Below are 13,046 nucleotides of genomic sequence, written 5' to 3' on the forward strand. Positions count from 1 at the left end.
TATGGTGAACTGTTAGGTAAGAATAAGTGCAGTCCAACTGGTGTGGGAATACACAAGACTTATCTCTTGGTATTAGGTAACCCACCTTTTAATATAGGCCTGTACTACAACAGTTGGTAGTGTGATTGAGCTTCCAGGCTTTTCTTAAGAGGGGTAATGTGAGCTTTAGAGCTGTACAATAAAATCAGTAAACACAAGTATCCAAGTAAACACTTACACACTTAAAGTTATAATAAATACATTATTTATACACAAAGATATTTAAAGCATTCTTTAAAAAGCAGCAGCTTGTTTTAACATTAGTCCCAGGTTAGGATTCAATTAAAAAAGTGAACAATAAATCAGGTGAGTAATTCATTCATATGTTGCACATGTTCCAGCACTCAGAGGTGATGTCAGTTGAGGTCAGTATAACATTTATATTGGTATCACCTTTGCAGTATTGAGTTATTTAAGGAAGGATAGGTTAGGGTTAGATCAGAACAGGCTGATGTTAGCTTCTCCCACAAGGATGCAGACAGTCTATTATCCCAGCATTAAAGCGTTAAACATTTAAGACCTGTAAGGTAACACGCACAGCCAAAGTCAATAGGTTCAGAAGGAGGCCTTTAGGGCACCAGGACAGCCGAAGTCAATGAGCAAAGTCAAAGTTCTGATGCTCTTCTTAGAAAAATGTTCTTAAATTGTCCGTGTTCAAAAGAGAAATTATAGTATCTCAAGAGGAGTCACCTTTAGAAAGCACAAGCTGTAAGGCCAGTGCAGGTAAGTTGAGGTCAACTTAGTCTAGGGTTAAATTGCACTCCCAAAGGTTGGAAGCACCCCAAATGGCAACTAGATTGTATATCCCAAGCCCCACAGTACCTTGAAAATGAAGAAAGTGTTCCAGCTGGTTGCCTTCACTACGCAATGCAGTAGACCCCTGTTCCTGGTCCATTGGTCGTGTTGACGTGAGGGTGGACATCTGTCGGGATTCTGCAGCAGCACTCGGGAGAGGGGCTCGGCAGCAATGAATTTCTGTCAATTCAGAGGCTCTTTGTGGTTTTGGCACCTTTTTCTCAGCGCCAAAGAAGAATGAAAAGCTCAGGTTAGAAGATACTTAATCCCTTGGTCCTGGACTCTGGACACAGATTTCCTGCTTCTCTAGAGTCCTCTGGATACCCACGAAGATTTGGCCGGATTCATTCACAGATGGTTGAGGTACCCCAGGTATTGGGCTTCTGCAGCCTTGGAAAGTCGCAGCAAGTCGGGAGATGCCCCAAAATAGAGTTTGTCTCGAAGCTAGTTGGTCCACCCAGCCTAAGGGAGGAAGTCGCCCCACAAGGGTCTTCCCAGTCGATTTGAAAACGGGGTCAGCACAGCAGCAGGCTTGACCTGGCACTTTGCAGTCCAGGGGGGTGCTGCTGGCGTCTTCTGCTTCGGATGTTGTCCTCCAGTGGTCGACTCTGCTTCTAGTCCCAAAAAAATAACTTTTTATGCAAGTTTCCATTAATTTACAGCCCTAGGCTGTCATTCACACAACATGGTGGCTGTCCTGCAGGACAGCCAGCCAGCCAATAGGAACTGGTTTTACTCAGGTACACCTAGAGACAAAGGACAGGGACGTTTTGGGACCCTTCCTCACTTCCTACCTTTCCAGACAGACTGGAGCACTGGCGGACTTCAGGTCTAAAGCCCACCAAAGGCAAAACACACAAAGGACTCAATGCTGATGCAAACAACAGAGTAAAAGCCCAGAAGAAATGAACTAACAAGAAATGTTGAAAAAAGAAGACAGGGGCATTCAAGTAAGTTAGTGTAACAAAATGTTACATGAAGAGTGGGTTAAAGGAGTTACTTATGTTACCCCACAGCACGCCAAACAGGGTGGTGTGTGCTGGACCCCTGAAGTAAAGGTAAGTACGACAGGGGTCATCTTGGAAACAGTAGTTCACCCAAGAAAATGCAGTTAAACATTAAGAGAAGTCCAAGGGACTTATCAGTGACACTGCACAAAAGGTGATGTGTGTCAATGCAAAAGCAGATGCCTATGGAGTTTACCAGACTCCATAAAACAGTAAGGAACATAGAAAATCATAGTCAGGAAAACACATGAGTGAGTGAGAAAAAGGTCCCACTCACTCAGGAGTAAAAATTAAAATGCCCCGAGTCAAGCAAAAGAGCTGGGGGTCTCTAAGGTTAAAGGGAATTGGCACAGAAATGAAAATTCTCTCTAAGACTAACTGCCTCCCCAACACGCCAACCAAGCTCAATTCTTCTTACCACCTCTTTCATGTCTATGTCCTCCCTAACACTCTCCACCCAGACTACTTTGGAAAATGCATTGTCCACAGTATGCTCCACCTCTGCTATCCACTCATCACACATGTCCTCCTCCTGTACTTTGACATCCATGGGAGCCCTTGATAAGCAATCATAAGCAATCAGGCACTGAATTGCATCGCCCTGGTAGAAACTCTACCACAACATTAAAACCCCGTAAGGCAATGTTAGGCCAGTTTTTCTGAAGTCCAACTAAGGGCTTAGCAAAACCATACAACTGAGACAGTACAAAACTCCACTCTTAGTATAAGGCGGCACCACCTGAGTATATGATAACGTAGGCAGAGCAGCCAGACTTATCTTAGAAGGGAGAGAGGGCTGTAGGAAGGTACAAAGAACTTGTAGTATACCAAGGGTTCAATAACAACACTGACAACCAGAAGTATTATACAAAATAACGGTTTATTATACATACAAGTTAGGCCAAGTTAAGTCTTGGGGTAAGTACTTTGCCATAGAGTCATAAACACATTATAAAAACACAACACAATGGTTGAAGGTACACAGACCAAAGCATAAACCTTCTTCAGAAAACTAACAGTATTTCTAGGCAAGTCAGATCTTATCAAACACATTTAGGATAGGACACACCTATGGGGAGTAAAACCATAAATTACTTTCTTATTACTTTCAATAATACAAGGGTAGCAGACCCTAGCAGTTGTGCAGTGACAATCAGTTAAGGAATCACTTAGTAAACCAACCGTCAAGTATACTTTTCTGAATAGTGGAACACTCATTCAAGGAACAGTAGGTACCGATAATCACATTCAGGATAACACACGGTTATGCTAGGTAAGACCTTTTGGTGTAATAAACAACTATGGTTGCTTTTCGGCTCAGTGGAATTTAGGATTGCACCAGGAAGACCAAGGTCAGCTACACCTACAGAACACTGTAAGAATGGCACACAGCTATTCTAGGCAAGTAAAACCTAATGTTGTAATATACTATTACAGCTGCTTTTCAGGTCAGTGGAACCCAGACTAAGCTAAGTAATAGCTTATTTTAGGAGGGCCCAATGCAGGCCAAGGTAAGTACAACCCATATACATTTTAAACAAGCTATCAATTTAAAGGCAGGTATACACCTAAGACTGTTTTAGAATCTGTATAAAATAGACCAGGGTAAGCAAAACCCAATGTTACACTTTTTGAATGACTTATTCTGGGTAGGTAAAACCCAAGGCAGACTTAGTTTAGACAGGCTATACAGCAGGCAAGGGGAAGCAAGACAGAATTGGTGAACTTATACACTAATATTCTGAAAGAAATAGTTAAGTAAAGCCAACAGCATTACTTTTGGGAAAGAGGCATAACCAATTCACAGGTGAGTAAAATAACCTTATATATACTTTTCAGAATGGCAAAACACATTCAAGGTAAGTAAGAACTGTTGTAACTGCTCACTCTCAGAGGGACAGTTACCAACTAACTCTTTCACAAGTAAGTACACTTTTAAAAATGTGTTGTATTTGTCAAGTCTGAATCTTTTCCATATACATTCCTTCCCTATTCTATTGCATGATTTCTCTCAGAGGCAGAAGAGGGTGAGATAGGGTTCTGTTGCAGAAAAAGTCATAGTTCTTGTGGAAGATTATTTAAACAAGTAATTCACTTTAGTGTTGGTTAGGGTCCAGGGACTTCTGAGAAAACACCCTAGGAGGATGACAGCAGTGGGCCTGGGTGAACTGAATGAGAGGACTCCCAATCACAAGAAACACCCCAAAGCTACACAGGAATCACAAAGGCTTAAGGTAGGCAAATACCCCACTCAACACAGTACCTTAGCACGGACGAAGAGTTGCAGCAGGGGAGACTTCAGGATCTGCAGCCAAAAACCTGGTTGATGTATTCCTTTGTCATGAGGACAGAAGACAGGACTTTAGAAGGGATTTTGCAGCAAGGATCAATGGAGAAGGCTCCAGGCAAGAGTTTCTTCACAGCTGGATGCGGCTCTGTGGTATTGCAACCTTTTCAGGAGCCAGAAGACTGAATATCGCTGATCAGATTCTAGTCACTTGCAAGGTCCAGCACTCTGATGAGGGGACTTTTCAGACTTGATTCATGTTTTTGGAGGTCCTGCAGGATGCCACTAACGTTTCAGCTAGATTCGGAAGACAGTGCACTGCACACTGACTCTAGGTCCCAGGGTATTGGATCAATGCAGCACTGCAAGGTTTAAGCATGACGTGCGATGGCTCAAAATGCAGGTCTTATTGAGTCTAGTGGATCACACCAGGCTTTGGGTCGGGGTTGTCATTTTCAGAGTCTCTAGTTATCTTCGAAGGAAAGGTAACAGCAGGCTCTGGGTACGCAGCAGGCTCTCTGGTTGCTGGAAATCGTCTCTGCCACGTTTTCTTCAGGCAAGAGTTTCTTTGTGGTTGGATGCGACTGTGGCTTTGGCACCCTTTTCAGGAACCAGAAGAAGACTGAACATTGCTAATTGGATTCACGTCGCAAATCTTGTCCAGCACTCTGGTGAGGGAACTTCAAGGACTGGGATCATATCTTTGGATGTCCAGCAGGATGCCACCAAAGTTTCAGCTTGATTCGGAATTCGAAAGACCAGGCACTGCACGATGGCTCGGAGTCCTAGGATATTGCAGCCCTGCAATGTCGCAGCACGACGTGGGATGGCTCAAAATGCAGGTCTTCTTGAGTCCAGTGGATCTCACCAGGCTCTGGTGCTCGTTTTCGGAGTCCCCAGTATTATTTTTTATTTGAGATAAAAAACAATAATAAAAAGACCCCAACGCAGGTCCGACCAGCAATGATAAAAAGCTGGCGCCAACTGTCATTTACCACAGCTGTGCGCAATGGTATCCCAACATTCTTTCATGGAATGCCATTGCGCGTACACATCACGCGTACACATCACACTGGAACATTGCAACACACCCCCATCCAAGCAAGTCAAAGACCACCTAACAGGATCTGCCTGGCTGGAACTGCTAGGCCCCTGTTCCCTCTACAGTTGAAAAAAAGCAAGACAGACACATTACAGCCATAAGCATTTTGGCTGATTTTGTAGTTATCTGATTATAATACATGGCAGCCTGCACAACCCATAACAAATCCTGTAAATATATGGAATATATTTCCCCATACAGCATGTTCTAAGCATATTACAAGGCACCGGGGAGGTATGTGACCATAGAGAGGAACATGGACAAATGCAGAGTTAATTTGCAAGGTTATGGAACTACGAGGTGACTTGCAATATCGTTTTTTTTTTACAGTAGGGGGTATTTTATTCCTTATAATACTTGGCCACACACTGTCATCCCCTTTAATGCCTGGCCTTTAAGTCCAGTCTTTGGTGAAAAACTAATGGGACCCAACTGGGGTCCCATGACATGTTTTAACGTTCAGGTAAGTACCCTTTTTAGTCACTTTAGGAAATGTTTTACAGTTTGTAGACAATTTCGTGGGAAGGAAACATTGCAGCAACCCAGCAATGGTCCTAACAAAGCACAGCCAATCCAGCCAGCAAGGAATGCTAAGAGGAAGATGGGCAATATACCAGGAAGGACTTTCACCACCCAAAAGAACAAACCATGGCAGAGACAGGGGAACAAGGTGCCTGCAGTTGGACATCACTGGTTCTAAAAATTCAGCAGTCCATCTTTTTTTTCAATCAATCAGGTAAGAATTTCAGGAATGGGCAGGAACTCCCATAGATATGGCATTCACTCATGGACTGTCAAAACCCAGTCCTTCAATCATGCACCAGGCAGACGCACAAAGGTTTTGGTGGCCTGCCAAATGAGGCTAGTCTGAAATATGATACCAAGCACTCAGGGCCAAATATACAGGTTATGTTCTCGGCCTGTATGTGGCAGGAAACCAGCCCAAGACAGTCTAAACTACAAATGAAAGTGGATTGGTCGACTTAAAGTGGCCCTGTGTTAGCACAACTACCATTTTAGGCCAGCCTCGTGTTCCCCACAGACAAAGAGATGGGCCAAAAACGAAATGGCAAGGAGTTGGGATTAGAAATGCAATTGTACCCAAATGGCTACCATACTGGTACACAGGCTGCCAATGTGGTAATATTAGCTGCACCCTGGGTGATGCCAAAACGAGTCTACTCCAAAACACAAGCTTGGTCTGATAGAATCATCTCGAGGCCAAATTGGGGTCCTTAAAAAGCAGCCACATGGGCTACCGTAGGACCCATAATCTAGTGAATCTAGACCCATAACTTCTAGTGAAGTCCCCCTGACACTGCAACCGTTTGTAGGAGTCCCACAAAATAGGACAGCAAAACCAAAAGAAATTGAATTCTGTCCTAAGTTCAACAAATCCAAAAGAGCAATACATTCGCCTTGAGAAATATAATTTGAATAACATCTGACATTTTTTAGAAAGAGGAAGAATTTGGTGATTTGGAGACAATTTCAGAGAATGCATTATTTCACTCTGTTGGTGGGTACAATAGGTGTATGAATGTCCTGACGAGAGAACAAATTGCATGCTTTGGCATCACATACTTTTTACGGATTCTGAGCAGAGGGGAGAATGAGTTATTTCTCTGCATAGTTCATAATGTACATGTGCAGCAATCCACTCAACAGCCCCCCCCAAGGCAAGCATCCTACCTCCAGTTTGCAGCCCTTTCGCACACCGTAGGAGTTAGTTAGTAAGTCAAAGTTGGAACGTGCAATCTCTAAGCTTTTGATGCATCCAACAAATGATCTGCTACTGAGCTCTTTTCTGTAAAGAAAAACACATGAAACCAATGTAAAATGTATGTTCCACACAGATAACAAGAAAAAGGTGAACAGCAGATCATTAAAGAACACACAGAGTCACTATGCAATCCCTGGGACATACTAGAACCAGAAAGGATAAAAAAAGAACAAAACACATTAGAACATTATTGCACAAAACACACATCTGGAAGCACGACAATACATTGTGTTACCATGCTGTTTACCCCTTTACATCTTTATTATTTTGTACACAGACATTGTATTTTATGTGGGACTACTGGTACAACTGCATGTACATGTCTACAATCCAATTTTGGGCACTACAAGGATGTGTCTTTTGTTAATGCATTTCATTGAGTAGAGTAGTATAGAGGCTCTGCGCCCCGTGACCTTACTTCCACCCGTTCTCCATAGTACGTTGATGCATGAGGGACCCCAGAACCAAGGTGTATTAGCTATACGCTAAGAGGGGCAGGTAGAGAGGGTGATGAATCCATGGGAGGAACGTCCATTGGAAAGAACATTACTGAGAGGTGAGTCATTTGTTGTTCTAATGGACTCCTTCATCCCATGGATTCCTCCTCTTTGTCTCAATGTCTCCAGAGCTCTGGTCCTCTCCAGGCTGGAATACTGCAGCAGCCTCTTCCTCAGTGTTCCTTCAATCTCCCATCGCCCCCTGCAACTAATCCAAAATAGGACTGCAAGACTTATCTTTGGCCTCAAGCCCAGCACTGCATCTCTCCAGCCCTAAAATCTCTCCACTGGCTCATGGTTGCTGCGAGTATCGAGTTGAAGACCCTCTGCATTATCCACAAGGCTTTCTGGGGCCTGGGAGCCCTCTACATCCAACTCTCTCTCTCTCTCTAAATACCTCCCTGTTAGAGCCCTTCAGTCGTCTAGCTCTAAATCTCTGCAGATCAGATGTTTTCCAAGCAGAGAGTGGGGGTGGAGGGGGGAGGGGTAGATCTCTCATCCGCCTGCGCCTCCCTCTGGAATGGCCTCCCTGCCCCTCTCAGACTTGAGCGGGATGCCCTTAAGTTCCAGAAGTTTCTCAAGACCTTAATTTTCTCTTCTTTCTTCCCTCTCCTCCTCGCCTGCTAATGTCACCATCTGCCTCTTGACTGGCTGCCAGTTTCCTTCAGAGTCTTACAAGGCACTAAGCCCCCCTAATCCAGTCTACCCCCACACTCGGTCTCCCCTGATCCCCCCACGTACCCACACCTGCCCTTCCGGGCTACTCCCCCCTCCACTAGCCTGGCTGGGCTTACAACCTTGTAGCCCTTCCTGCCCCTTACCTCGCGCTTAGCTTGTGGACCTTCCTTCCCCTGCACTCTCTGCATTCCCCTGGCTCTGTCCACCTCGTCTCCCCTGGCACTGGCTTTCTCTCACAGACCCATCTGCCTTGATCAGCACTTCCGCCTACTCCCCTCTTCCCTGCCCTTCTCTTTACTGCACTTGCACGTTCCGAATGTCACAAGGCCTAGTAGGATCGTTTTTGTTTTGTCCTCCCTGTTGCCCCACCCTCTTGTCTTGTTGCACCCCAAAACACATTGTGTATAGGCGCATTATAAATACCCAATAAATACTATTAAAAAAAATAATAATAACAGACTCCCAAAGCAATACAATAATCTGGAGGAGGGAGGATAACATGATCATGTACTGGCGGCTCATGAAACAAATGTTCTAAGTAACGGACTTAGTAAAGGACTTAGTTTTGTGCATATCAATAGAGCAGACCTTTTCCAGACCGAAATAGAGTTAAAATGGTTTCTCAGACTATTACTTTTGAAATATTTCCTTAGAGATCCAATTTCTGAAGTTCCTCGAGAAAGAAGTAAAACATGGCTAAAACCATCCTCCACTTTCCTTCCTTCAACAAACATGGTGAGTCCTGAAATATTGGCCTTTGAAAAATAAATATTGTCGGAAACGAAGACACTGCTGCTTGCAAAAAATAATCATGATAACCTGTGTAAGGATGAAAGAATTGCCCTGAAAAATCTATGAGGTAATTCCACCTTCATAGTCAAACCAGCTGACAAAGGTGGTGGAATTGTCTTATAGTCCCGTGAGGCCTGTAGAGAAGAGGTGTTTAAACATCTGAATAACCCTTTATTTTATAGGAAATTAGAGAGGGATTGTTAGATAAAGATTTGGGGGTAGTACCCTTGGTGCACTACAACAACCTTAGCCTCCTGGTAGTGGAACCCAACCTTTGGTATAAGTCTGTACTACACAGGTTGGTAGTGTGGTTGAGCAGCAAGGCTTCTTAAGAGGGGTCAATGTGAGCTGTAGGGTGGTTACACAAGGATTCACAGTGACAAGTATCCAAATAAACACTTACACTCAAGGTGTCTTGGTTAAACAATTATTAATTTATTTACCAGTCAGTTGAATAATTCTCTTAGACTGTACAGTACCTTTAGTTAGAAGAAAAATGCAGCAGATGACTTCTGTTCCTGTGCAACTCTGCAGATCTTGGTGTTCCTGGGCCTCAGTCGTGGGCACACGAGGGAGGACTTCTGCACTGCAATAGGACAGTCACTGACAGCAACCAGCAATCTTCAAACATGTGGTAATTCAGTGTTTCAGCTCTTTGCGTCTAACGCAAATAGCACCACTGCAGTTCCTGACTGTCGAGATGGGCTTTCCTTGCATCTGGGGTTCAGCACTCTGTTGAGGTGGCTCAGACTCGGTCAGTCCTGCTTCCTGGGAGCCCGGAAGATCTTCCTGGAGCTCTTCCTGGAGCTCTTGGCCAGCTTAAAAGCAACGCACACAATCTGGTGTTCCTCTCCCTTGCTCTTCGGTTCCAGCAGCAACTGCAGTGGAATTGCAATCAGCTTCGAGAGGATGTCCAGGTGGCTTATTTTTGAGTTGATTGGTCAAGGGGAGAAGTCGTTCTTGCAGGGCTTCTCTAGTTGAGGCAAATTTGGAGCTTCAGCACAGTAGCCGGGCTTCACCGGGCAAACCAACGGTCCAGGAATTGCAGCAGGATCTATTTCAAGTTCTTTTTCAGATTCCTTCAACCAGTGGTCGACTCTGCCTTTCAAGCCAAAAAGTCTCGCCTTTTATGCAGGTTTCTCCCATTCATTCCAGCCTAGCTGTCAGTCATCCAGCAGGGTGGCTGTCCTTGCCAGACAACCAGCCAGCCAATCACCTAGGAGTGCATTCCTGTCTCCTAGGAGAATAAGCACAGGCAGTTTCGGGCACCTCCCTCACTTCCTGCCCCTGCCAGACATACTGGAGCCAGAGCTGGGTTTCACTTGTGAATTCCGACAAAGACAAAATGAACAAAGGGACCAAATCTGGTTTGGCGCGCAGAGTATATCTCAAGAAGGACCATTCCACAGAGAAATGGTGAAAAAAGAAGAACAGGGCCATTTTGAAAAAAAGGGCACCCAAGGGTGCTTCACTGCAGCTGCGAACGCAGCCCGTGGTAAAAACACACAACGGTAGTAAAAAGTAAACCACTGCCACCAGCCACTAATCGCAGAAAGGGTAACATAAAAATGTTACATGAGAAGCTAGACAAAGGGGATACTAAGTAAACTCTCCAGCACCCTGTTGTGCTGGGTCTAGACGGTTACAAATGTAAGAAAAAGCCAATTTCACTTTACTGCTCTTGGAAACAGTAGTTTATCCAAGAGAAGGTATTTTACCCTTGGGAAATCTGAAATACTTCCCTGTGTCACTGCACCAAAGGTGCTGTGTGTCACCATGTAAAAAGATGCCTATGGAGGTTGTCAGACTCCACAAAACCAAAAGAAACACAGAGATCAAATCACATAAAATACATGAGAGAGTGTGGAAAAGGGTCTCACTCTCTCCAGGTAAAAATGGAAAGGTCCTAGAGTCCAGCACAAAAGAGCTGGGGTCTCTAAGGTAGAGAGGAATTCGCACATTTCTGGGAATTCTCCTTAACACTAGGCGAGTAAGACCTTTTGGTGTAATGACAATGCATTACTTACCGTAAAAGCATTTCTGATGGTTGTATCTGCTTAGATTCACATGCTGTGCATAGGTCCGACATCCAGTGGTCACTGCGGAGTATTGCATTTTGTTTTTCGTAGTCGAAAAGGGGACGTCGACAAGGCGTGTCTGTAACACTATCCCTATAGTGACGTGTGTTGTACCCACAATCCCTCACGCGCCGAGGTCCCTCTGTTTGTATTTTTCTGCCCTGAGGGAGCCTTCTAGACGCGAGTGAGTACAGAAAAGAGAGAAATGTAGAAAGATGTCTATGTTCCTTCCATCCAAGCGGGGAGGAAGGGTGGGCGCATGTGAATCTAAGCAGATACAACCATCAGAAATGCTTTTACGGTAAGTAATGCATTGTCTTCTGATGTTTGTTAATCTGCTTAGAATCACATGCTGTGCATAGACTAGCGAGCAGTACCCGGAGTTGGCGGTGGGTTATGAGAAGGAACAGTAGAGAAAAGATGTCTTAATACTGCCTGTCCCACCTGGGAGTCAGATCTAGAGTGTGCATCTAGACAGTAGTGTTTTGTAAAGGTGTGCACAGAACTCCAGGTAGCCGCTTTGCAGATGGACTCAAGGGGAACATTTGCAATGAATGCTATGGACGCCCCCGTGCCTCGAGTAGAATGTGCTTTTGGCCTAAAGGGCAGTTCTCTCTTAGCAAGAGTATAGCAGAGAGTGATGCATTGGACAATCCATCTAGAAATAGTGGACTTTGAAACTGCATCCCCTTCTCTTCCTGCTGCCACCGAGACAAAGAACTGATTAGTCTTCCTCAGTGGTCTGGTTCTTTCCATGTAGAACATGACCGCTCTGCGCACATCTAGTGTGTGCAGAGTCCTTTCTCCCAAGTTGGAAGGATTTTGAAAGAACGCTGGTAGTTCTATAGACTGGTTTACATGGAATTTTGAGATGAATTTTGGAGCAAACCTTGGGTGAGTGCGTAGAACCACTTTATCTTTGTGAACTGTAACAAAGGGGTCTAGAACAGAAAGAGCCTGTAGTTCACTTACTCTCCTGATGGAGGTGATAGCTATTAGAAAAGCAGTCTTAAGAGTGAGGTCTTTAAGAGTTGCTTTGTGCATGGGTTCAAATGGTGAGCCCATGAGTTTGGTAAGTACCACGTTAAGGTCCCATCCGGGAGCTGGGTCAGCTATCGGGGGGTGTATTCTCTTTACTCCCTCCATGAAGGCCTTTATAACAGGGATCTTCCACCACGACACTTTGAGTTGGGAAGTGGTGTATGCAGAAAGTGCCGCTAGGTGGACTTTAATGGAATTGAACACTAGACCTGAATCCAATAAATGGGTTAGGTATAGAATAATATGTGTGGGAGAGCAGTCAATTGGGTTGATGTTCTTTCCTCTGCACCAAATGACAAATCTCTTCCATTTGCTAGAATAGCAGTGGCGAGTGTTAGGTTTTCTGGCTTCCCTGAGGATGTCCATGCATCTCTCTGGGAGATGTAGATGTCCAAATTCTATGATCTCAGGAGCCAGGCTGCTAAGTTCATGTTCTGGGGGCATGGATGCAGAGTCCTGCCCTTGTCTTGTGACAGCATGTTGTACGGGCAGGGGAGTTTCACTGGGGGAGATAGAGACATCTCCATCAAGTGAGCGAACCATGGCTGTCGGGCCCACATTGGAGCCACCAGTATCATGGTTACTTGTTCCTGGTGCATCTTGTGCACTACCTTGTTGAGAAGGGGAGTCGGGGGAAAAGCGTAAACAAATCTCCCTGACCATTGAATCGACAGACCGTTCCCCTTGGATTGGTTCTGGGGGTACCTGGAGGCGTAACTTTGGCATTGTGAGTTCTCCAGGGTTGCGAACAGGTCTATTTCTGGGAACCCCCATCGCGTGAAGACGTCGAAGACGATGTCTTCGTGCAGCCGCCATTCGTACTCTTCGGGCAGGGGGAAATCTCTGCTGAGTTTGTCTGCCAGCAGATTGAGTTCCCCTGGTACATGTTGTGACAGAAGGAACATATTCTGTTTGAGAGCCCACTTCCATATGTTTTGGGCCAGTTT

The 13,046-nt window shown here is 44.9% G+C and overlaps 1 protein-coding gene across 2 annotated transcripts in view; it reads right to left on the reverse strand.

Annotated features, from left to right (window-relative positions):
• LAMA1 (laminin subunit alpha 1) overlaps nucleotides 1–13,046 on the reverse strand; it is a 679,286-nt gene that overhangs the window by 95,025 nt on the left and 571,215 nt on the right. For both annotated transcript variants that reach the window (XM_069620697.1, XM_069620696.1), the window contains exon 52: nucleotides 6,923–7,037. In XM_069620697.1, the coding sequence (XP_069476798.1) occupies nucleotides 6,923–7,037 (115 nt within the window). The remainder of the gene's footprint in view (nucleotides 1–6,922; nucleotides 7,038–13,046) is intronic.

This window comes from Ambystoma mexicanum, chromosome 5q (genome assembly GCF_040938575.1).
Source record: "Ambystoma mexicanum isolate Mex_15411 chromosome 5q, UKY_AmexF1_1, whole genome shotgun sequence".
NCBI lineage: Eukaryota > Metazoa > Chordata > Amphibia > Caudata > Ambystomatidae > Ambystoma > Ambystoma mexicanum.